The sequence below is a fragment of the Raphanus sativus genome, chromosome 4 (genome assembly GCF_000801105.2).
Source record: "Raphanus sativus cultivar WK10039 chromosome 4, ASM80110v3, whole genome shotgun sequence".
Lineage (NCBI taxonomy): Eukaryota > Viridiplantae > Streptophyta > Magnoliopsida > Brassicales > Brassicaceae > Raphanus > Raphanus sativus.
The window spans coordinates 10,881,560-10,906,876 of NC_079514.1; the positions used below are offsets into that span (position 1 = coordinate 10,881,560).

The 25,317-nt window shown below is 35.9% G+C and overlaps 6 protein-coding genes and 2 long non-coding RNA genes across 11 annotated transcripts; 4 read left to right on the plus strand and 4 right to left on the minus strand.

The window, feature by feature from the left end:
• Positions 1-304: 304 nt before the first annotated feature.
• Positions 305-2,214, plus strand: LOC108854538 (probable L-cysteine desulfhydrase, chloroplastic). Its single transcript, XM_018628130.2, has 2 exons — positions 305-1,860; positions 1,934-2,214. The coding sequence occupies exon 1, from the start codon at positions 428-430 to the stop codon at positions 1,853-1,855; it is 1,428 nt and encodes a 475-aa protein (XP_018483632.2). The 5' UTR covers positions 305-427; the 3' UTR covers positions 1,856-1,860; positions 1,934-2,214.
• An 891-nt stretch (positions 2,215-3,105) lies between these two features.
• LOC108854539 (shaggy-related protein kinase alpha) lies at positions 3,106-5,866 on the minus strand. 3 transcript variants are annotated; one of them, XM_057009789.1, is made up of 11 exons: positions 5,642-5,866; positions 5,109-5,270; positions 4,927-5,019; positions 4,510-4,842; positions 4,309-4,440; positions 4,095-4,235; positions 3,967-4,017; positions 3,788-3,883; positions 3,623-3,706; positions 3,438-3,540; positions 3,106-3,336 (listed from the first exon to the last, which is right to left on the minus strand). In XM_057009789.1, exons 2-11 carry the CDS (start codon positions 5,211-5,213, stop codon positions 3,254-3,256), a joined length of 1,221 nt encoding a protein of 406 aa, XP_056865769.1. In that variant the 5' UTR covers positions 5,214-5,270; positions 5,642-5,866; the 3' UTR covers positions 3,106-3,253. The 3 variants fall into 3 exon arrangements, with proteins under 3 accessions (XP_056865769.1, XP_056865770.1, XP_056865771.1); XM_057009790.1 differs by having other exon boundaries at positions 5,109-5,226; positions 5,642-5,851; XM_057009791.1 differs by having other exon boundaries at positions 5,719-5,834.
• A 3,356-nt stretch (positions 5,867-9,222) lies between these two features.
• LOC108833773 (nuclear envelope-associated protein 2) lies at positions 9,223-11,650 on the minus strand. Its single transcript, XM_018607173.2, has 6 exons — positions 11,488-11,650; positions 11,049-11,253; positions 10,811-10,918; positions 9,847-10,296; positions 9,653-9,754; positions 9,223-9,563 (listed from the first exon to the last, which is right to left on the minus strand). Exons 2-6 carry the CDS (start codon positions 11,214-11,216, stop codon positions 9,396-9,398), a joined length of 996 nt encoding a protein of 331 aa, XP_018462675.2. The 5' UTR covers positions 11,217-11,253; positions 11,488-11,650; the 3' UTR covers positions 9,223-9,395.
• Positions 11,651-12,959: 1,309 nt separating this feature from the next.
• On the minus strand, positions 12,960-14,217 carry LOC130510890 (uncharacterized). 2 transcript variants are annotated; one of them, XR_008944689.1, is made up of 3 exons: positions 13,868-14,217; positions 13,298-13,503; positions 12,960-13,200 (listed from the first exon to the last, which is right to left on the minus strand). It is a non-coding gene; the product is annotated as an uncharacterized LOC130510890 (long non-coding RNA). The 2 variants fall into 2 exon arrangements; XR_008944688.1 differs by lacking the exon at positions 13,868-14,217 and having other exon boundaries at positions 13,298-13,851.
• Positions 14,218-16,800: 2,583 nt separating this feature from the next.
• On the minus strand, positions 16,801-17,826 carry LOC108853468 (uncharacterized). The gene is made up of 3 exons (XR_001949726.2): positions 17,303-17,826; positions 17,148-17,208; positions 16,801-17,032 (listed from the first exon to the last, which is right to left on the minus strand). It is a non-coding gene; the product is annotated as an uncharacterized LOC108853468 (long non-coding RNA).
• A 2,201-nt stretch (positions 17,827-20,027) lies between these two features.
• Positions 20,028-20,621, plus strand: LOC108849117 (uncharacterized). The gene has a single exon (XM_018622626.2). It carries the CDS (start codon positions 20,122-20,124, stop codon positions 20,338-20,340), a length of 219 nt encoding a protein of 72 aa, XP_018478128.1. The 5' UTR covers positions 20,028-20,121; the 3' UTR covers positions 20,341-20,621.
• A 331-nt stretch (positions 20,622-20,952) lies between these two features.
• LOC108837216 (uncharacterized) lies at positions 20,953-22,060 on the plus strand. The gene is made up of 3 exons (XM_018610281.2): positions 20,953-21,137; positions 21,384-21,532; positions 21,802-22,060. The coding sequence occupies exons 1-3, from the start codon at positions 21,029-21,031 to the stop codon at positions 21,877-21,879; spliced, it is 336 nt and encodes a 111-aa protein (XP_018465783.2). The 5' UTR covers positions 20,953-21,028; the 3' UTR covers positions 21,880-22,060.
• Positions 22,061-23,114: 1,054 nt separating this feature from the next.
• LOC108835790 (putative pectinesterase 52) lies at positions 23,115-25,274 on the plus strand. Its single transcript, XM_018609008.2, has 5 exons — positions 23,115-23,523; positions 23,763-23,922; positions 24,023-24,241; positions 24,625-24,875; positions 24,995-25,274. The coding sequence occupies exons 1-5, from the start codon at positions 23,309-23,311 to the stop codon at positions 25,158-25,160; spliced, it is 1,011 nt and encodes a 336-aa protein (XP_018464510.2). The 5' UTR covers positions 23,115-23,308; the 3' UTR covers positions 25,161-25,274.
• The last annotated feature ends 43 nt before the right edge of the window (positions 25,275-25,317 follow it).

Sequence of the window (25,317 nt, forward strand, 5' to 3'; positions counted from 1 at the left end):
ATAATAGCGACCAAGATTAAGGTTACTACATCTTGATTGAAGAAACATTGTACTTTATGTTTTTTCAAAAACAGAACATGGTCTATAAAAACAACAAAACTGACCGTTAAAACTGTCTCCTGTCCATTACCTATGAAAGATGTTAAACGGATGGCAAACATAGCTGACCATTTAACACGTGAGTTATAAAAGCCTTGGTGTTGGTGGTAACTTGGTAGGTGATATCTTCCACCCCCACGCGCCAGTCACGTGACACGAACATTTGAATATATTTTTTGTTTGTCCACTTGTCATCGTCATGGAACCGCACTTTCACAACTTGTCTTTATCCTCTTTAATAATTAGAATGAAAAAAAAAAACACAAACTCAAAACCATTCGCGTCTCCTCCTCCTCCTCTTCCTCTTCCTCCTCTTTGAACAAATCCAATGGCTTCTCTCTCTCCGCCTGAAGAAGCAGCTTCGTATCACCGCCGTCGCTCCAAACGCTATCCCTCCTCTTCCACCACCACCAACGGCGTCTCCGCCGCCGAATCTGTTCCCGACAAACGCCACAAGATCTTTCACGAATCCTCCTCGAGTCTCATATCTCCCTCCGAGATCGAAGCAGAGTTCTCCCACCACGACCCCGCCTTCGCTCGGATCAACAACGGGAGCTTCGGCTGCTGCCCCTCCTCCGTCATCTCCGTCCAGCGAGACTGGCAGCTCCGGTTCCTCCGCCAGCCGGATCGGTTCTTCTTCGACGACCTCAAACCCAGCATCTCCCAGTCCAGAGCCGCCATCAGACGCCTCATCAACGCCGAGCACGACGACGAAGTCTCCCTCGTCGACAACGCCACCACGGCGGCGGCCATCGTCCTCCAGCAGACCGCCTGGGCCTTCCGGGAGGGGCGATTCGACAGAGGCGACGCGGTGGTGATGCTCCACTACGCCTTCGGCTCCGTCAAGAAATCGGTGGAAGCGTACGTCTCACGCTCCGGCGGGGAGGTGATCGAGGTTCAGCTCCCGTTCCCGGTTAACTCGGCTGAGGAGATAATCAACCGGTTTAGAGCCGGTTTGGAGTTGGGTAAGGCCAACGGTACCAGGAGGGTGAGGTTAGCGTTGATCGATCACGTGACGTCGATGCCTAGCGTTGTGATACCGATCAAGGAGCTTGTGAAGATATGTAGAGAGGAAGGCGTTGACCAAGTGTTCGTTGACGCGGCTCACGGGATTGGTTGTGTCGACGTGGACATGAAGGAGATCGGTGCTGACTTCTACGCTAGCAATCTCCACAAGTGGTTCTTCGCGCCGCCTTCTGTCGCTTTCTTGTATTGCAAAAGGTCCGGTGGTGGTGGTGGTAGTAATCTGCATCACCCGGTTGTGTCTCACGAGTACGGTAACGGTTTAGCTGTTGAGAGCACGTGGGTCGGGACTAGGGACTATAGTGCGCAGCTGGTCGTGCCATCGATTTTGGAGTTTGTGAACCGGTTCGAAGGTGGGATTGATGGGATAAAGAAGAGGAATCATGAGTCTGTGGTTGAGATGGGACAGATGCTGGTTAAGTCTTGGGGGACGCAGCTAGGTTGTCCGCCTGAGATGTGTGCGAGTATGGTTATGGTTGGGTTGCCTGTGTGCTTAGGTGTGTCGAGCGAGTCGGATGCTGTGAAGCTTAGGAACCTTTTGAGAGAGAGGTTCTGCATTGAGATCCCGACCTACTATAGAGCGCCTGGTGAGGGGGAGACTGATGATTCGATCACCGGGTATGTTCGCATTTCGTTTCAAGTTTATAACAAACCTGAGGAGTATCATAGGCTTAAGGACGCAGTAAATGAACTTGTGAGAGATGGGTTCAAATGCACGTCTCTATCTGATTGAATAAGGTACGTTATATAGTCCAAAGTGAAGAGTATATATATTGTTCATAGTAGGCATATGCTAATGTATGTAACGCAGGGTAACAAGCTATTTCGAGGTGGAGTAAATGAATAATGAATGCCTGGTGGAAGTTATGATGGTTTAGGTACCATGAGGATTTGGGAAGAAGTGAAGTAGCCTATATATATGTATTTTCTAGTCAGGTCATAAAACATCTTCTCAATACAGTAATGATTGTATGAGAAGACTTTGTAAGCATTCTTCTATTTCATTTGCTCGACATGTCTGTCTTAAAAACGTTAGCAACGTCGGTAATAAAGTAACAACGGTCACTATTTTCAGTGTTGTTGTTGGTTCGATGTCACTGTCTTAAAAAAAATCTTTAATTTTGTGTGTACGTTTATAATGATTCTCTAATTAAATCCATTGTTATTCATTTGGATCACATTCATACAAAACCAGTAAATGGAAAACGTTGATTTGATGATGCTATTCATTTGGAAAGTTTTTGTTTTTTTGTCAGATCAGAATCTTTTAAAACGAGGACTTTTTACACGTTTTATAGTATAGCAAATATTTGAAAGGGAAAAGACTTTTCAAAAGATTGCTATATAACGTGTGGAGATATTTATGGCAACAGAAGAAAAAGATGTTTAATTTGGAGAATAACTACCTGATAAGATCATAGGACTCATAAGAGAGCTATTAAATTTTTGGTCGTTGGTTGATTGAAAAAGATTCCCAAACTTCAGATGGTGCATGTTCGCAACGTTTTAGTACCATGAAACCTTTGACTTTTGAGAGTCTTTGATCCAAAACCTACCAAACTGTGGGGTCCCATACAACTCAGCAATTCATAATTCTGACGTGGCGCAGCATTGGCATAATCAGTCTAAAGGGTAAGAGTTTGTTTAGCCTTTCTGCAAATTCCACAATGGTCTTTTTTTTTTTAAAGTATATCAAAGTCTTTGTTTTGCTTCTCTTATTCCAAATGATATTTTTTCCTTTGTAAGGGCGTCGTCAAGTCTCATCGGGGCAAAATCTGCATACTTTTCTCGGCGTTTTAACTCAAACAAAAGTTGAAAATTTGTACCAAAATGAATACTGTACTTTTTTATGGTACCAATGTGATGATGATAATCAAACAAGAGTTGTGATGAGAAAGAAAAGATTCACTAAAGCTCAAAGAGTACCAAACTTTTGATTTAAAATACTTGATGGTTTGCTTGTACACTATAAACCTACGACAGTCATAATAACTTCTTTTGTTTCTAATACTCATACAACAAACAAAGGGTACATCTCAGATTTGTGGATACAGAGAGATAGAGAGAGAGGCATATTATACAAGTTTAGTGCTTTGTGCTACTACATTTAAGGTTTTAAAAAAAAAGGAAATTACAAACCGAGCCAAGGACACTGCTTCCTCGCATGCTCAGGTACTAACTTAGCTACAGTCTCCACTGCCACACCTTTCAGCTCTGTTTTCACAACAAAATAACAAACATGATTTCAGAAACTTGGATGATCTTTATCAGGTAACTTTGGAGTTTAAGGAATCAAGAAAAGAAGATGTATGTACCGTGAGGCTTGAAGTTGAACAGTGGTGGAAGGAAACGTCCATTAGGCAGACGTGCATTTGGATCTCTTAGCTCATCAAAGAACGGGTGGACCAATGTGTCAAGCTGTCACCAGATTTTACTATGTAAGATAAAAAAAAACAGAAATGAAAAAAGATTCAAAGAAGAATGTTCTAACAACACTCACAGCGGCAGATCTCAAATTGGGAGAGTATTGAAGAAGCCTTGATACCAAATCAACAGCCTCCGGAGGCATACGTTTGTGAAAAATCTGTAAAATATAATTATGGTTGAGAAGACAATGAAACATGTTGGTTCATCTGATGTATATATATAATGTTTTAGTTAATACCTTGTGCCATGGATGAGCTTTAATCTGAGGGAACTTGAATTCCGTGTAGTTTGGATTCATACACTTGATTTCCTCCCTAGTAGGTGTTCCCAAAACCTATGCAAATGCAACACATAATAAACATTAGAAACAAGAACTTTTTTATGAAAGAGTGAACATATGCAACAAAGCTTGTTTACCTTAATAATCTCAACAAGTTGATCAACACCACTCTCACCAGGGAACAATGGCTGTGACCAGAAGACATGATAGATTTTGTCAATATCGCACAAGTACAATTTGAATTTAGATGATCTAGCAGCATTACCTGTCCAAGCAAGAGCTCAGCAAGAACACATCCTGCAGACCAGACATCAATGGCTGTTGTATACTCGGTGGCTCCAAAGATAAGTTCAGGTGCTCTGTAATACCTCGAGCAAATGTAGGAGATGTTTGGTTCCCCTTTTACCTGTGTTGCAATGATTCACTAAGAAGAAGAAGAATGTACACAAGACAGAATGAGATTTTTATAAAAAACGCACCAATACTTTTGCACTTCCGAAATCACATAGCTTCACTTGATGAGTGTGTGGATTTACCAACAAGTTTTGAGGTTTGATGTCACGATGACACACACCAATACAACGGTGAATGTAAGATAAAGCCCTAAAGATCTGCCAAAACATAGAAGAAGCTGATCAGTGATTAAATAAATAAAAAAAAACTCTAAAACCAAATAGTACCTGATAGGTGTAGAGTTTGACGTATATGATAGGCATCCGCTGGTTGAGTTTGTTGTAATGTTTGATAACACGGTGAACAGTCTCGGGGACGTACTCAAGAACCAGGTTGAGGTAAAGCTCGTCTTTCTCGGTGGTGGAGAAGAAGCAGTGTTTGAGAGAGACAGCGTTAGGGTGGTCAAGCAGCCTCATGGTCTGAAGCTCGCGGTTCTTGTACCTCCGGTCTTGCAAAACTTTCTTAATCGCAACGGTTTCTCCCGTCTCGAGGCATTTCGCCTGGAAGACAACGCCGAAAGAACCGTGGCCAACAACACGCTCCGCCATGTAGCTGATCGTCTGCTTTTTTGACATTTAGAGGGAAATCAAAAACACAAAAAAACAGAGGAAACTAATGAATCAACTAAAACTTAAAAAGCAAACCTGTTTAGGTTGGCCGTTTCTACCACCGATGGTAGTGACTATGATGTGGCCAGTCTCTGTGCTGTTACCATCAACCACTGTGGCTTCCATCTCCTATAGCCAAAATCAAAATCGCTTTTTAGTTTTCTTGCTAAACATAGTAAGCAGAAACACTATGTAAGAAACAAAAAAAAGAAGGGTACTTTATCGTCACGAATCTTCATGTCGTTCAATTCTTCAGGCAATTTATCAACACCACCAGTAGAGTCTATAGGAGGAGGAGGTGGTGGTATGCTCACGGATGCCATTATTTTTCAGGGGCTACAAAACAAAGTTATCTTCTTTCAATCCCTTCAAGCAGAGAGCTTCAAATACAAACAGAGAAAACAACGTTATATATATATATATATATATATCAGAATCAGAGTAGAAAAGAGCCAAGCTGTTTTACAAGAAGAGTTTGTAACACTAACAAGTAACAAATTACCATTGAAACTTAGAAGACAAATGACAATAAAAGAACATAAAGAGGAAAGCTTTAAGCAAAAAAGAAAGAAAGAAAAGAAAGACCCTCTTAACATCAAAGTAGGAAGATTTAAGACGAAGACCACCTAAATTTGATTGGATAGAAGCAGATCTGAAGCTATAAATACCTCAACAAACTATCCAAAAGAGACCCCCCCCCCAGAATTCGAAAATGAGCTTATATCAGAAGAAAGAGATGTTTAAAACGTACCGATTGAAAACGTAGAAATCTCAGATCGAGAAAGATTAAGAAGACGAATGATCTTTAGGAGGTAGATAGATCCGTACGATTTAATAAGAAGAGATTGTGGGTTTTGATGATGATGAATCTGCTCTTCTTTCCTCTCTTCTCGCTTTTAACTTTTTTTTTAGTTATTATGAATTTATTTTATTGTGGTGTTTCTTCTCTCTTCTCGTCTCGTGAAGTGAAACGTATGATATAATGCGCTGGTGACAATTTTTATTTATTTATTGATCAGGAAAAACAGTATTTATTTATTACAACATTTGACCCGTAGAATACAAAAACAAAATAGGCCAATGGGATAGTCTTCAAGTGAAAACTAGTAATAATAGTGGAGTCTTTGAAGTTAGTAAAGAACCAATGTAAAAGTTACATTGGTTTCGGTTTTTCCTGTCTTTTTTGAGTTTTTTTTTTCTGACCATTCAAACTTTTTCTTGTTCTCTCCAACGCACACGACACGACTAAAGAGAGATAAGGATGATGGTAGAAGAAAATGCTCATTATTATCTTAATAAACTGATCATCACTCAGTGACAAAAAAATGATCATCACATGACCTTCGATCAATTATTTCTTGTGTATGGATTGGCAAAGAATATACCAAGAGAGAGACCACAAGCTGAAAATTGGGCCGTTGGGTCAAACGTGTCGCAGAGGCGAACAAAATTAAATAAATAAAATTTAATCAACGACCACTTTTTTTATTATAAGGTGAGAGACCACCCTATCTTGTAAGCTATCTCCCCTAATAATTCACCCCCAATTATTGGATTTTTATCCCCTTACAACATTCAATAATGTTGAGACAAAATTCATATTTTAGACACTTCTCCTTCTGTTTAATAATTCCATTGACAAGGGGGTTCTGAATTTATTGTGGTTCTTACTTTCATACAACCAACAAACATGATACAACCAACAAACAATGAATTTTGATTACCGGAAAGTATTGAATACATGCTTTATGTTCAAATTTAACATCTAGCCCATAAACACATAAAAAAAATAAAAGAAAGAGGTAACAATGAAATCGCTTAGTCAATCATAAATTTCTTCTCAACATGCATATAAACAATTTTTCAAAAAAAAAAGCATGCATATAAACACAATAGTCAAAGTCTAGACATTTCAATTCAACTTACAAACCCACTAATCACGACTTCAGAAGTGTTCTCATTTATAACACAAGGAGCAACACAAGCGTCCTATTTTGAACATCCATTGGTCATCTTGAAATCATCTTGAAACCTTGTTCCAGGTTATTTAACATCCTATCTTGAACATCCATCAGTCAAAGCAAAAAGAGGCTTTTCCTTGATTTTCCAAAGTTGCTTTTCTTCTTCTGGTCTTTGTCTATTCTCCGCATCGGGTAGCAAACTGTGTAACACGGCCAAGTGGTGGCGGATGTAGAGAGGTGGGGGGGGAGGGGGGGGGCAGCTGCCCCATATGAATTTTTGGAAGAAAAAATATTTTCATTGATTTTTTTGAAAATTTATGATTATGCCCCCTATGATTTAAGTTGCACCTTTATACTGCCCCTGGTGAATCTGTTGGCTGGCTCTGCCAGTGAGTGGTGACAGGATATTCTTCATTGTCTTATAATCTTCATTTCCTATTCCACTACCTTCCAAAACCTGTTTTTATATTTTTCACATCAAAAATCAACTTATAAGATTTCACTTTTATTAATGTTCAATTCAAATGCAACTGACCTTGTTTCTGTTTAATATATAAGGTGCAATCCTAGGAATGCGGCATACAGACAACGCATCCAGGAACACAAGAACTACCACTCGCCATTGCTCAATCCTTAACGAAGGAACTGCCCTTGTCAACGACATCGTCTCCAACAAGCTTCCCTGTTCAACAACAACTCCCAACTACATTGCTGACAATTGTTAGTTCCATCCAATTCTATTTTGGGTGAGTTTGTATAAAATGCTTACAAGAGACTTACGGTTAGAGAGAAGCCTACGGGAGGTCCATGAAACCAAGATTGATCACGGTCAAAAAGATCAGAATCTTTCAATACTTTGTTGAGATTTCAATACGGTTACTTGGCAACAAAACGATGCCAGCTTTCGCAGCTATATAAAACATGACAAAAAATGCATAATTCAAAAAAGCTTATGGAACTCAACAAGGTATTGAAATCCAAAGCGGATAATAGCATAACTAACACTTTTTCATCAAGCATATTCAATTCTTAAATGTCGTCCTTGTCCATTTCTTGATCCTTGCAATACACACAATAAAATTCAATATCTTCCTAACAATCATCAAAACATCTCATGCGCCGAAGAAACAAAGAAACTCGTTCTTGATATAGAGAAAAGAGATATCCTGAAAGTAAGACCTGACTAATTAACTATCTCTCTACATCTCCCTGAATGCTTACTTTTTTTTTTTTTCAGTTTGTTCAAAATCCGTCAAAACTGTTTTCTCTTTGCCTGATTGATCCCTCTGCATGAGAAGGTTGCTTGACTTGTGTTGGAAGCTTCAAATCCTTCTTCTTAGACGCAGAAAGAAGGAGAGGATCCAGTTAGAGAACTTTTCTCATCAAACTCGAATTTCTTCCTGTCTCTTTTCCATTTCACGATGAAACCCTGCACAAACACAGTAGACTTCAAAACCATCCAGATAGACAGAGAGCAAGGACAACAACGGTATATTGTTGTCTTACACTGTCGCGCACACATCAGCAGAAAGGGCCTAATAACCATCACAAGATCTCAGGCTCCCTGGGGAATAAACAAAACCATTCCTACCTTCCAAGCAAGAATAAGTAACATATATATACAGCTACAAATTCTTACAAACGTAATCAGAGCTTCCCCGGAAAAGAAATATATGTTGTTTGCGGAAAACTGTAACGACTACTTCATGAGTTCTCTGGTATTTAAGGCGGTTATCCTTATTGGGCCGACAAATTGGTCTTTCCGATAGGCTGACAATAGAACAAACATTTGAAATTAGTTGAAGTGGACCATTTCTTGTAATATCTTTTTTTTTACCAGCGTGGCATTGCCAAAGCTTGAGTGATTAGATTTGGGTGTTTTGAATATCAGATCGGATATTTTGGATATCCTATAGTTTGTTAAGATATATTTACTATTTAATTTATTTTTGGTTCGGTTAGACTTTGGGATAGTTTCTGATTAGGTTTGGTTTGGATAATAAAATTAATAACCAAAAATACTGAGAAGAATTGGTTTTGGTTTTAATTCAGTTATTTCGAGTAATTCATGTCAAATATCAGATCTTTTTGAGTAAAATATTAAATAACTAGGATAATTTGGATAAAAAATTTGGATATGTCAGACAAAAATATCCTAATACTTTCGGATATTTTCAGATAGTTCAGATACTTACTAAAATTTAGTTTTTTTCAAAAAAAGATTGAATGCCAAAATATAGAAACCATTTGGATATTTGAGAATTTTAGTTTGATTTTGATTTTGAGTATTTCGGTTCGGTTCCAATTCCATTCTTGAACTATAGAGCCATTGCCTAGAGGATGGATAATCCTAGTATGTTTATGGCATTCATTCTCTGTAACTAAAAATAAATCATATTACTGTATAAAAAAAGTATTGCAAAGTGTCTCTTTTGTACCCTCAAGAACCATTATCTACTACTACTAACTACAACTACTACATTTTCACAGACAAAAAAAAACATAAGATAAGAGTTCAAAGATCATATAAACACCAAGAACTCATCATCTTTTGGAGACAACCACTAATATCAACATCGACATTGACACAACGATCTTGAACCCTGAAGTATCCCAAAAGTTCTGTTTCTCTCCAGACACAGATTCATTCATCTGTTTTCCAGTAACCTGATCTCTTAGCTCCTTCATCGCCTTGTCTCTCTTCTCCCCCATCTGCATTCCCCATTCATTCATCAATCACACACAATAAAATCATTTGGTTTCTAATACAAGACTAAAAAGCCACAAATCTTGAATTTTACCCTCTGTAGCTTTCTTGTCTGGCTCCGAGCTTCTTGCAGACAAAACTCCATCTTCAGCACCTTCTTCCTCAACTCTTTATCTGTTCTTCTTTGCTTCTCCAACTGAAATGTTCATTTGTAAAGTCAAAAGCCTGAAAAAACTTTCCGACAATAAAAAAAAAAACAGAACACAAGAATTACACAAAAGACTGCACCTGAGATTCAAGCTCCTTGGCCTTGAGTTTCCAGTGACCTGACATTAACCTTATCTCATCTTTCAGTTTTGCAATCTCTTCGTCTTTTGCACCTAACAGCATGTTCACTCTCTCCAAGTTCTTTGGAGAAACCTCTTCCACAAGTCTCCTTAGCTCACATTCCGTGTCTTTCCCTGACTTTGCAATCTCACGCTCGATTCTCGTGACCTCGTCCCTCAGCTGCTTCTGAGAACACACTCTCGTCTTTAGATCTCTCTGAAGATTGTCAAGCTGGTGGCCTAGCTGAGTCACGCGGTCTTCGTGCTCTCGTAGCAAACATGTTTTATCGTCGAGTTGTTCTGAAAGCATTGTGCATTGGAGCTGTGCGGATTGAGCAGAAGCAGAGCTTGTTTCTGCCAGTTCCTTTGTCAAAGCTAGCTGAGATCTCAGGTCGTCTACTTCTTCCAGAAACTGTTTCCATCAAACAAACAAAAGAACGCATAAGAGAAACATTCCCCCACAATACTTTAATAACTCCAAGATTATGCAAACCAATCAAATAACTGAGCAGGACTTATACCTAACTAATTGCATTGAGTGTTCTAGAAAGTAACGGTTCTGGAGTTGCATTAAGTGAACCCCCTTCTGATTAATAACTGATCAAATTAGTTCATTTCATCACAAGAACTTAAAATCATTTTTCAGGGCAGAGGATGAATAAGTCAAGCTTCACTTGACATTTATTAATATAATAAAGTTGAGACTGAACACAGTCAGCTTCATCTACTTTTATTGAAGATCTTAAAAAGGGCCAGTATAATGATTAGCTTAGAAAGATGAAACCAAGTCATACTCTTTCAGTAAACCATTTAACAGCACTTCTCAAAGACCCAAACTTTTTTCAGATTTATAATATCAAATTTGGAGCGTTTAATATTATTATATAACTCAAAAAGCCAAAAGGGTATGATAAAAAAGTTAAAACCTTTGTAGCAGCAGATGTTGAAGCTTCAAGCTGACAATTCCTATCTTCCAATGTCTTCTGCAATTTACAGATCTCCCTTTCCATGTTCTTAGCTTTTGTCTCTGCTTCCTGTAGAAAAACAAAAACCCACAAGACAAACAAATAAACACCAGATGACCCCACAAAGGCACAAACCAAAGAAGCAACACAAAAAAAAAGAGGAAGAATCAATCAGAGAATAAACACAAAAGGGACATACTTTTCTAGAAAGGCTTTCTTTAGCAAAGAATTGTTCTTGAGAAACCAAACGGCCTTTCACTTGCTTAAGCTCAGCCGCCATAGACACCACGTTGCGCCTGAAACTCTCTTTCTTCCCATCTAAATCTCTCAGAAGCGGATCCACCGCCGTTTTGGAGGAATCAGACATCAGGGTCTTGTCGGATCTCTCATAAAAATCAGTGAATCTGTTTCAAGCATCAGATCAAATCTCAGAAACTCTTCAACGAAGAAGAAGAAGAAGGAAGGAATAAAATTTGTATTCAATGCATGTGAACAAATCTTAAATTATTAACAAAATTTAAGAAAACAAAGGCTTAATGAACTTTTATTAATGAATCGGGATTTTAAATATATTTCTTCAGACAGTGAGAGGCAAACAAAACATCAAAGGAGTTTAAAAAAAAAGATTGCGGCTTTACGAGTTCTTGTGGAAACTAAAGAAGATGGAGAGAGAGAGAGAGAGTTCAGCAGGAGAGCTTTGTTTTCGAAATCGTCAAAGAGAAAAAAAATCAAAGCTTCATGTTCATTTTCTATCGTGACAGAGGAGAGAGAAAGGAAACACGCAGTCAATGAGTTTCAAATTAATGAATTTGGCTTTTTTCATTGTCTGAGAGAGAGACATACAACTGGAAAAGATTAAATTATTATTATTTCTTTTAAGTTTTGATTTGATTTTCCACTAATTACGGGTTGAGAGTCTATTTGTTTTATGAATTAAAAGGGACTTTGAACTTCACTGATAAAATTATTTCCCTCCCAATTCCTCGATGTTCGCAAACCCATCGAGAAAGAAAGACAAACTCACAAAAGTGAGAAAAGCAGAATTTTCTGTAGAAAAACTATTAATACCCCCTAGGAAAAGAACTGAAAATGTTCAAAATAGTTTAGTTTTCGTTTGCCTCAATACTATTACATTTTATTTGCAGGCAATACGATAAAAGTATGTTTGGTCTGAAGGATGTAAAGGATAAGTCTTGATATATAATTGGATCGTTCTTTTTTTTTCTCTTTTAACAACTGGATCGTTCAAAGTTGAATTTTTTTCCCAAATTAGATTATATTAGAACAATGAAGGAAAAATACAAAGTCATACACAGACGACAAACCGAAGGAAAAAGAAGATATCCTTAAGAATAAAAAGAGAAATTATTTTACCAAAAAAAAAAAAAAGAGAAATTAAAACCTACACTGGGGCATATAAACAATTGAACCAGATTGAAATTTGCTATTAAAATCTCTAAGTTACTGAAAAATCTAATAAAAAAAAAAGAGAAAATAATAACCAAAAATTTTAAAACCACCGGAAACTTACAAATAGACATTTAAACGAACCAAAGATGGACCTCTAATGCGGACAGACCACTAACACTTGAAAAACTTTGATAACCACACCAAAAGATAGAAACTGATCTATCAGCCAAAACCACATAACATAACGAAGAACAATATACCTCAAATCAGATTATTTTACTAGAGAAAAATCAATACCAAAAATTTTCGGGATGTTTCACCGCTGTGGGAAAAAACCCAAAGCAACATACAATTCCACACCAAACAAGATCTAAGTAGAACAAACCTTGAAAGCACTAACCGAAGAGCCAAACCAGGAGACGAGAAACCAATCTCAAGATATATGCATCTAAAAGCGTATACAGAAACACCCAGCCGTCACACAATCACAACGACTCAATTTTTGGGATCATACAAAGTTGAATAAAATGTTAATTTACTGGAATATAAGAGCATCTCCAATGGTGTTACCCACCATTGGAGTCCTTAGCATTAGTAAACTATTTTTTCTTTGTGTTTGAATAGTTAAGGACTCATCTCCAAATTTGAAGTCCAATGGTGTTCTCCAATTTGGAGTTTTTAATACTTGTGAAAAAAAAGCTTTGGCAAAGAACAAGAACAAATAAAAGAACAAGAACAATAACAATCCAGATAGTCATCCTACAAGTACACACACAAATAGATAACGAATTACTTCCTGACATCAAATAGCACTCATGAAATGCATAGCAACTAAACTCTTCTACCTGCACTTGGAAGTAAATTCCCATGTCAACGAGAACATTCTTGACATCAACATGGTTTTCCAAATTCTCGCCAGCCATTAGCAAAGCACAAGCAACCTAAGTACCAAAAATCACAGCTCGTTACACTAGATCTATATAAAAACATGATTGCTAATTTACTGTGGAACCCAAGTATAAGAGAATCAATACTCACAGGGAGGTAAAATGAGCAATTAGAGATTTTGTACAGGACAATACGCTGGTAGCTGCATGTTGAAAACCATTACATCACTCACAAATGGACTTGTACCCTGCAGCCTCCATCTCATTCTTTAGCTTGGTCAGCATTATCTGAATCTCTTTATTCATTCTGTGTGATCTGTCCTTACTTTACAAACTGTTTCAAGAAGATTCTGAAAACTGGAAAGCAAAAAAACATTTTAAAAAACTATAACATTTCATCAGTTATATTGTAAAACCTTCGTTTACATATATATCTTACAAGAAAAAAGCAAAAACAGAGCATATGCTTGATCTTCTTCTCATTCATTGCTTTTTCAACACCAAAGAAAGAAGCTTTTTTTTTTACCAAAAAAGAAAGTAGCTTTATCAATTCCAATCAGAGACCATGATAGCTGAAGGCAACACTAAACAATCAGAGACTACATGAACCCTAAAGAGATAAACAATTCCAATCACAATCATATTCACCTGAAACCCTAATTCCACGAACCTATCAAAACAATTACGACAGAGAGAGAGAGATTAAAGAGAAGCGTTTTACTTGGGAAGAGCAGGAGCCATCTTGTTAGTAAGCATCCCTGCGACAATCATACAATCCGATTGGCGAGGGCTAGGCCTGAAGATGATACCGAATCGATCAACACCGGATCGCATCTCGGCCGTCGCGCCGCCGAGCACCACTTCAAGCAATACGCATACGGAACATGCAACGGGATGACCATCATCGTCTCCGACAAAACCATGATCTGGAATGATTTTTTTTTAAAACCGAAATACATAGAAAAGAGCTTGCCACGTCACTAAGGATTTGCTCCTTCAAACCTTTAATTACGGACTGATCCTTACCAAACTGAGCTTTATTAATATTATTTTATTCCAATTAGTCTAGGATTATGTGCTAAGGATCCTTAAAATACACCGTTGGAGATGGCCTAAGGATGGAGACTTCATAAACACTTTACATGGTACTAGCATTCTACAAAATACAATAATTAGTTGAAGCAATTAAAGAAAATAATTTTTTGAACACTCATTAGATCACCAATATTAATGAACAACTCCATAGTGTTATGACGAAACTATTCTCAAAACATCTTAACTTGATAATGGACATGATCTTTGTAGCAGACAACCATAACAAACGACTCTACCTGCAATACTAGAATCTGTGATAAATTTTATATACTATAATTTTTTAAAAAGTTATCTATAATTATAAGTTCAAATTTAAATGTATAAATTTTAGACCTTAATCAGCAGATTATTGTATTTCCACAAAAAAATATTATTATTTTCACATATTCCTTTCATACCTCTTATACTTATCATTTCTTGACAAAATCATTCCACGTAAGTTTTCTTGTTTTATAGTATTAATTTGTGTTGTATTTTAAGAATGTCTACTGTTAATCTTTCTTGTGTTTATGTTTGTTTGTGACAATAATAAATATTTTTAAAGTTAAGTGCGCATAAAATGTCTCATTATATAATCGAAGAAAAACAGCGACAGAAAGTAGAAGGGAGAAGATGGTACCCAAAATAGTTGGTTCAATAAACTAATCTCATAAATAGGAAAATGCTTGGAATATATTTAATCAGATTATTAGTTGGATCATGCAGAGGTGGCTGGGTTTAAGGGACAATGTCGACACAAGAGACAAAGATAGAAGAAACGTGGAAAGGGAAGAGTGGTCTTAGGTTCGGATTTTAATACGTTCGGTAATTGGTTCGTTATTTCCGAACCTCTCTAGCTCAAGAAGTCCCAGAAGACCAAAAGACAACAACACGAGCCGTTTTCTTCTTTGGTTTGAACAGAAAAGTAAGAATACATTTGTTTAAACTCCAGAAGCTTCCAGAATTAATTTAAAGTAGTTATTTTCTGACTTTTGATGTGATTAAAGTTAGATACGAGAGGTAACGCAAAATGTCTTTGGTAGTATTTGTATATTGGGTACCATATAAAGGAGCCATTCACCTAGCTGCTTTTCTTTATTCACGTTAGATCTTTGAGCTGTATGCCTGTATCAGTAACAAACATTTACATATCATTAATAACCTTATGTTTCCGTTTCAGAGGTGGGAGAAAGCAGTTGATGTTTTAGTACATACTTCTACATAATACAGTATCACCTGATTCTATGTTTCTTTAAGCAGGCCTTTGATTATTGCAAACAGAGAAGAGGCCTTGAGACGAGAAGTCAAACTCCTTACTGGACCGTAATCCGAAACCAAAAATATTCGCTGGCCCGTTTGGTGCACAATGACTAGTATAATAGCCCCACAAACAATTTTCTCTGGCGCAAACCAAACCATCACATGTCTCTTGTGGCGTCTTCGTGGCATTGTATATCGACCACATAGATCTCCTCTGCGTTGTACTACTTACTAAAATATTATGAGTGATTTACAGTATAGGTCACTTTCTCACTTTTGGTTTCACTCTAGGTCACTTTCCACTACACAAGCACTTTTTGAGTGGTGAAATACCACACTACCCTCAACGCCAACAAATAACTTGTTAGCTTTATTTTCTGTTTGTCACGTGTGTTTATTTTATTGTTTGAATTTAAACCATACAAACCAAAAAACACTTATCTCCAATTTTTTTTTTTGAAACAACTTATCTTTAAAACAACTCATCTCTCTCTCTCTCTTTTTCCAGAAATTAAACTTTATACGTGATAAAAGATGGCTATGAGAAGAAACTGGCTTTCCATGGGCAAGCTTTTAATTTCTGGAAAATCTCCTAACATAAAAAATAGATCTATGTTGTAGTTCGGCCAGATTTATGCTTCATTTGTTTCCTTTACATCCTATCATCTCCATAACCAACACGAGTTTGAAACCACTGATTTTTAATCGACCAATTTAGAAACTTGTGTTTTGCTTGTCTTTTAGTTATAAACGGTTAATCTATACAAAATTTGTAAGTTTTAAAGGTGAAATCATCAAAAAATTAAAGATATCATAAAGAAAATCAATGGCGGCTGCGATATGAGTTGCAGAAAAAAGTGGAAAGCCCTAATTTAAAGAAAACGAGTTTATTACAAAATTGCCACTCCGTAAAAAATATTGTATGTATATTATCTTGAGTGATTTACATGAAGAGTCACTTTGTGAGAGTTTACTACATAATAAGTCATTTACATGTGTACACATCCGCTTAGTATACATATGTACATTAATTTATACATGTGCATTTTATCTATGTAGTGTACATTGGTAGATAGCAAAATAGTTTCCATTGTACACCTATTTGTACATATTTTCATGATCCTGATGTACACCTGTTTGTACATGTTTTTCACCTATTTTTACATGTTTTCCATCATCCACATGTACATCTAGTTGTACATTTTTTGTCGTGATCCACATGTACATCAAGATGATGATATCCACATGTATACCATTAGGAATCCACATGTACACCTTTTGTTTAAAGAAAAACAGATTTAAGTAAATGTACATGTGGATATTACAAATATTTGTACATATGAACAGAGAAAATCAATGTACATATGAATGGTACTGTTATCACAAGTAAAAATATACTTTTAATAGAAAATGTACATTCAAAAATTGGTTAATGATCACTCTCCCTTGTTCATATGACAGTCCAGTCTTTAATGGTCGCCTTTTCCACAATCACAGTGATCCCATACCTAATGTAGAATCCTTCCTCTGGCCTATCAGCTTCTTGCACATCCTGAAAGCAAACCACACACAATAACCCCTTAATAATGTTGAATCTCTCCCAAGACTTGATCAGCAAAGGCAAAAAAAACGTGTAAATAAGTAAGAAGGGAGAAGAAAACATATACCTCTTTGTTCAAGATTATCACGTTCTTCCCAATCTTGGCATTCTTGTCAATGATGCATTTCCTTCATTGTAACAAAAAAAAAAGATAAACATCAGACTTTAGGAACTAAAACTCTTGAGAAGAAGAGAAGACATAAGGAGAGTTCGGTTTGTTACCTGATCTTTGTATCCTGCCAATGCCAATTGAATTAAACACCTAATAATTCTGGGAAGTTTGCGCAACCCAATGAAATCAAATATAAAAATTGAAATTTTCAAACAGCAATTCAAAAAAAAATTGAAATTTTCACCCCAATCTAATTTTCTTTGTTTTTCTCAGCTGTGAGTTCTCTGTCTCCCGTCTACACGTAATTGCCGCCGTCGTCTTCATATATGTCGTTGTTTATGCCTATGTCACCACTGTCTATGTGTCCGCCATTGCCGCTGTGACTCCTCAATGGATCTACTAACCACCACTCCTGTTGATAACCCATATGAAGAAGAAGACGGTAAAGATGGAGTTCGAGGAGATCCTCCTCCGCCGTTGCTTAAAGGATTCGACAGTGGTCCTGAGACTGAAAGTGGAAGGTTTTAAATAGGAGATTTAGGAGAAATAATTGGTGTGATAGGAGATTGTTGAGGAGTAAGAGGAACAGAAGATGGAAGGCGGCGGAGGAGAAGAACAAGATGTGGTGGGAGAAAAAAAGATATGATATCTCTAATTATTTAGAAAGAAGGATATAATTGACATTTCATGTTTTCTTTTTTTTTTAGTATCAAAGGAATGGTTTGACAAAGTGCTTCAGTAGAAGAATGTGACCTAGTGTGATATTATAAAGAGGAAAAGTGACCCATGCTGTAAATAATTCAAATATTATTTTCAAAAATTCTAGTAAAAGTACACAGTTCAACTAGCCACAATGATTAGTGATGGAACTGGAACTATTCTACTTTTCTTTTCAAAAAGTTATAAAATAAAAAAGTTCAAAAGAAGCATAGTTAGAGATCCCAATATATCCATCACAGCCGCACATCGAAAATGTAACGCCACGAAATTATTCTACACCGTTAGATAAATCTAATCTATTAAAACTGAAGTACAATTGGAAATTAACCCTTATTTCACTATTTTATTTACATCTTATGCCATCAACATTAAGTGTAGTTCGTTACTAAGTATGTAATTAGGCTTTCACGTTTTCTATTAACCGAGCTTTACGAGCCCAACTCGAAAACCGCTATAAATAATCATTTCTTTGAACCTAGACCACGCTACAACTCGGTTCAGTTTATCGCAGCTACCACTTTTTTTTTAGCTACCACTTTTTTTTTTCATTTCTTTGATAATTTTATAACATTATAAAATACATTCTGTAAATTAAATCACAGAAACATTACCAAACCTTTTATATGTGTAGCATTAAGTACATTTAGCATAAAAATGCATATTATAAATGGGACTGAAATTTAGTTCCGGTTTAGTCTTAAGTTTTAAAAATACGTGTTTGCATATGATGATCGGAGTTTTATTTTACTAAGTGTACTGCACGTAATATATTTGTAGCTTTACAAAATATTCCTAAAATCAATCACCTACCTTCTAACTGAACTTAACAAGACCCTAATTTTCAGCTGCCACATTAACCACAAATATCTCACCGAATATTTATTTTCCATATAGTATCACATAGATAGAAAATAATTAATGAATAATTCATAGATTTCCATTCCCTTTTTATGATATATTCTCTATTAAAAGATAATTACAATTTTATCTACCACAAAAATCATGCTAGATCCATTTCACAAAGATATTTTATTTATATTATAGTTTATTTAATTACTTATTATTTTAAATATATATAAAATTAATTACAACAAATATATACATTAATATAAATAACCTATATAAATAAAATATAACTATAACTTCACTTATTTTGATAATATATATATACTAAGAAAAACATGATTTACAAATTGATGTACAATTATTATATTCGTAATTATTATTTATTTATAAAATTATGTGATATATATATTTTAATATATATAGAAAATTTATAACTATTACCATATTTCTAAAAGCTTACCAAAATGTATATATATATATATATATATAGAAAATACATTTGATATAAACTTTTTTAGTCATTACTATTTTATGAAATTTTGCAAAAATAAAATGCGTATATAGAAAATAGTTATTATGTTTAAGAAATCTTACCAAAAATATACATCTTAATATACAAATTTTAACATGTTATAATTATCTTAAACCGTTTAATCTTTTTAAAAACCGTGTAATAATTTTTCTTTGAGAATGAATGTAATGTTCAAGGAATTTATCCATTTATGACAAAAATTCAAAATGGTTAAAAATGTTTTTTTTTTAATTTGTTTATATAATCAGTTAAGGCATAGACATTCAAATACCTATTAAACTACAGGTTATTTTTCGGATATATAATCTTTTGGTTTTAAAATTAAGTTTCATTTGGATATTTTAATATTTTATGTGGTTTTCGAGTTGGGTCTTTCTCAATCCGAATACAATCAGTTTTGATGTATATGAAACATGTTTTGAATATTTGTACGATAAGTAACCATTTTAACCGATTCAGTTCGGATTTTTTTGAATTCAAACTAAAAATATTCTAAAATAACCAAATAACTAAAAATAGTCATATTAGCCTATTTGATTTGGGTTCCATTCTAATGTGGAGGAATCTAAAAATATTCAAATACTTATACAATTAATAATATGATCATATATAAAATATATAACACTAATCATGAAAAAATATTAGTTTATAAAAAAATAAAAGTTAACACCCGCACGAGAGTGCGGGTCAATCTCTAGTATTCATTATTTCTATTCCCATCATTTCCGTGATAAAAGGCTTCATTTTCCTCAATCAGCTACATCATTCGCCACACTAGCATTAGAGAGACAAGACTCACTTCACTTCCAGAATCAAGCTAGAGATTGACCGATGCCTTCAGCGACCAGTTGGTGGCCTGTCCGCTCGGCTTCATCTGGATCTGAGCCTGGTTACGGAATGTGGCGCTGGCTGAGCTGGAGTCGACCGGAGATGAGTTTCTTGTCCGTAATTGCGGACGACGTGGTGTGGAAAGTGGTAACAGCGTTCGAGTCAGTGGCTTTGGTCTCCATGCTCGGTTTCTTCTTTCTCTTCTATGGCTGCACCGTCTGATTTTGAATTTCACTTAAGATTTTGTTTTGTTTTTGTTTACTCAACTGCTGGAAAGTTTTGGTTTTTTTTTTGTTCGTCTCTTATTAATTTTTTGCTTTTCCTTGGTACTTTTATCTTCCATTGGTCTGTTTCCACCGAATGCTAGTGGGTGATGCAACGGCGGAGTTATTGATGCTGTGTTTTCAAGGAGGCGCGTGATTCTCACTCGCTAGTCGCTTTAGTTTGTTTTAGTTTTGGTTTCTGTTTCGTAATGATCATAACATGTTATGTTTGGTAGTTTATGTTCGAATCCTCCAAACCCCCCAAAAAAAAACTTTGTTCATCAATATGATTTCATTTTCTAAGTAACCCCATAAATAAAAAAAAAAAAAAAGTGGAACAGTAACGGTCTTTGACATTGAGATATTTGTTAATTTGAAATGGCAATCTGATTTTTATTCAACGATTAGGTAGGGAACCTAATCACTCTCCAAGCAAAATCAAATGTTAAAAAGGAGAACGCGGGAAAGTCCAATACAGTTTATTTGATCTGGGCTAACGGGCTTGGGCCGTTTAATACAAACAATCGTGAGCTTCTTCCTTGCTTTCAGTAAAAAGATAGCCCGTCATAAACCCAAGTCTCTCGCTAAAGTTGTACCAAGGAAGAAGCTTCGTCGGCGCCTGAGACTGTTGAGAAAAAGCTCCGATAATGGCGTGGATGCAAATAGTACAGAGCGCGAGATCTGTTCTAAGGACAACTCAACCTTCTTCGACTCCAATACTCTCCAGATTCTATTCCAAATCCGCTCCTTACGCAGGTAACCAAATATCTTTTTCCTTTCGATTTTGCTTCTTCGCTTATGTATCGATTCGGTACTTTAGAGCTCCTTAGGGTTCGAACTATAGTGAAATAATTAGTGGGTTTTCACTTTTTTTTTTCAGTTTTTAGAATGAAAAGGAATCATTTTTATCAATCTGTCAGTGATCCTAGTTTGCAAAAGCATTGAGACATCTCTTGGATCACACTGTCTTATTGGATTTGATCTATTTGTGATGTTTTGCAGTGAAGGTTGGGATCCCTGAGTTCTTGAGTGGGATTGGTGGAGGAGTTGAGAGCCACGTTGCCAAGCTTGAAGCTGAGATTGGTGATCTTTCGAAACTGCTCGTGACTCGTACCCTCAAGCTCAAGAAGTGTGGCGTCCCTTGCAAACATGTAAGTTAAATAATATGTTACCCTTGAACTTGTAACTACACAAGTTAAAGGAGAAAGTTGAGTTCTTGAACTTTTCATCCACAAAGTGATTAATGGGGATGTACTATCGACTTATCGTGTTGTCTTGCTAGTAGAGAGAGAGTCTCATTGTTGTCCCAAAAAGCATGACATATAGGCTTGTCCACAGTTACAGTCATTCACGAAGACATTTTTGCTTTCGTGTAAACGTTTGTAGGTTTCTAACAATTTTTGAATTCTGGTTTTGGCAGAGGAAGCTGATACTGAAATATAGCCAGAAATACAGGCTGGGGCTTTGGAAACCTAGAGCTGACGCTATAAAGGCCTGATTGGATCGTTATTGTGACTCTCTGTAACGCGTGTGGTTTTTGCTACTGAAATGAATTGTTCTCAAAATGATCTTATTTGAAACTCGGTACTTATTTTTCTGCGTTCATGTACTTGTTATCTCCATGGGTCTAGAAACAATAAAGCCATACTTGACAATCCTAAAGCAGTGTGTTTTTTGAAGTGGTCGATGTGTTTTATTGGGCGTCTCCCTGTATTCAAGACTGCCTTCAAAGTTCCTCTTTTTTTACCGTGACAAATATGCTCAGTTTCACTCTAATACTGAACCCTGGTAGATCATGAATTATCCATGGGTCTAATTTGCGGATAGACTTTTTGTTCTTGGGGCTAACAAATTAATTGGTGTCCCAGTTGTTAATAACCCCAAACCACTGTCCAGATTTTGTCTTCGTGGCCAACCAATAGGCTCGACCCACCAGGTGTCTTAGGTATGTTTTACAAATCGTTTATTATTATCAAGCAACAATAATATTTGATTCTGAAATCTCTGTAGAAACAAAAAAAGGAAACAAATATCTATTTATTTTTATTTTATCTCCACTTAAAGAAAGAGACTGCAAATTTACTAAATTTGGTTCAATCATATCTTCCCACCTAATATTATTTGTAGTAATTTTATGAATATTTATAATACAATTAACCGTATAATTAAACGTAATTTACGAATTTTAATTGTAGTAGTACTTATATATAAAAATAAAATTATATATGAATTATAAATAAATCCCCGAATGATATAACAAATATCGAAAATATCTATTGGTTTGTTATCTAAGTATTTTTAACTATGCCAGTTTTCATATTAATTTTGTCGTACTTTATTCAAATTCATATATTATACCTTAGGATTTTGCGATATATTTGGATTTTTAATTTTCTACATATTTGAAAGAATATTCGAATCTAAAACCATACCAACAAATCTAAAATCGAATTGAGCTAAAATTTATAAATCTTCTTACTGAATTTAAATCCCTAGTCTTAAAAATTCAAAAACTGAATAGATCGGAACACAATCCAAGTAAAAGACAACCTGCAGCGGGTCAATTAGGCCAAAATTCCATAAACGAAAATGTTGTCATTAGTATATTAGGATCCTATAACGAGAAAGTTTAGATTCAGAATATATCCTATATTAAATATGAAATATACCATAATTGACTTAAAGCAACCAAAAATTCAGCCCTCGCCACCATAATCATATTACAATCAAGAATCATATTACAATTTCATTCTCATCCTCTTCTTCCTTTTCTTTGATTTTTTCCTACATTAAGAAGGAAATATACCATTATCCACTTTAAGCAACAAAGAAGTCCAGCACTCACCACCATAATCATATAGAGTCATCCTCTTCTTCTTCCGTTTCTTCAGATTTTTTTTTACAAATAAGATCAAACTCAAATAAACATGTCTGATTTGTTCATCTTCATAGCGTTGCTTTTGAGTACTTGTACTGGATTGTCAGTAGCAACTGATCAAACTTGTGGTAACAAAGTCGTAAGCACAATCTTGGTCGACCAAACCGGTTCAGGAAAACACCATACGGTTCAAGCTGCCATTGATTCGGTTCCTGAACCGAATTCTCAATGGATCAAAATCAAAGTAAAACGAGGTGTCTACATGTAAGTAATGACCATACTCGCTACAGATTTCTTAAATAATTACTTCAGTTTTTGAACGCAGCGTTCTCAACCGCGGTTTTATAACGCGTTTGATATTGCCTCGATTTCCATTTCTTAAATACAACCTTGAAACGTTTTAACTTGTCTGCTTGGATCTTCTTCGTTTAAAACGTTTTAGAATCCTGATTAATAGCAAAGTAATTAACGTTTTAACATATAGTTTTGTGATGATGAACCAGAGAGAAGGTGAGTATACCGTATACGAAACCGTGCATAATAGTAGAAGGAGAGGGACAGAAAGTCACGACCATCACGTACAATGCTCACGAAGCCACTGATGTCAGCTCCACTTTCATCTCCTCCCCATCCCATGTTGTCGTCCGAAACTTAACAATCATGGTTACGTAGCCTCTATATTATCTTTGACTATTATAACTTTTTTGACGTGACAATATACTAACATATTGACTATAATTTTCATATGTAATATTGGTTGCAGAATTCGTATAATCGTTTGAGTTCTCTAAGTAAACCAAGTTGGAATATAAAGCCAGCGGTGGCGCTTGCTGTTTATGGCGATAAATCAGCGTTCTACGACTGCGAGTTCTTGGGGTTACAAGACACACTGTGGGATGTCCAAGGCAGACATTTCTTCAAAAACTGTTACATCGAAGGTGCTATTGACTTCATTTTTGGTAGTGGTCAATCTATCTACGAGGTAATGCATATATACCTAATCTCTCTCTATAATTATTCACTTAGATGTTGAATGGTGAGTGCTTTTCCTGCTATATATTACTGCACGGCCGCATAAACCGCACTTTAATCACACTATTTACACAAGAATATATTGTTACGTTCACACAAAACACACTTTTAGGAAATCTTTTCATATAGCCGTTTTGGTTGTTAGCAAAAGTAAAAGCAGATGAACTATTTGCTAGTATAACTATACAATGATAGATTGGACTAGTATAACGTGCAACGTTTGTACCATTGCCATCACTATTTGTTTGTGACACCAGATATTAAGATATAAAAGATACAGGTTTGTTTTTTTTATTTTTTGAGATAGATGTTTATGTGAAATGTTTCTGACAGGACTGTCGTATAAATGTAACGGCGGGAGCGTTGGCACCAATAGTGAACTTTGGGTACATAACGGCTCAAGCAAGATGGAGTATTAGGGACCCGAGTGGGTTCGTGTTCATACGTGGAAGTGTAAGAGGGACCATGAATGTATACCTTGGACGAGCCTATGGTCCATTCAGCCGAGTCATTTTCTTCCAGACTTATCTCGCTTCTGTCGTTATCCCTCAGGGCTGGTTCTCTTGGAACTACGCTGGACACGAGTAAGCACATCCTTACATATATATATATATATATATATATATATATATATATATATATACCCCATTCATTTTCTTTTAAAGTAATCATATTGGTAATTTGATTGTGTTTGTGTGTTCAGAGCGAGGTTCACGTACGCAGAAGTAGGTTGTAAAGGAGCGGGATCGTATTTATCTGGAAGAGTTCCTTGGATTAACAAAGTTCAATCTACGCTCGCTAAGGAACAATTCGCTACCTACTCTTTCATCGACCAAGATGGATGGCTCTCGAATATTCCTCGTTTCTAATAATCACTCGCTATTTATTCTGTTGTTACAAAACTATTTTATAATCTTGTTGTTTAGAACACTATATTGTGAGTTGACCCAAAAAAAAAAAGAGAACTCTATATTGTGATTTAATCTTTGTACACCGTTATTTCTGTGGACTTACCATTTATCTCTT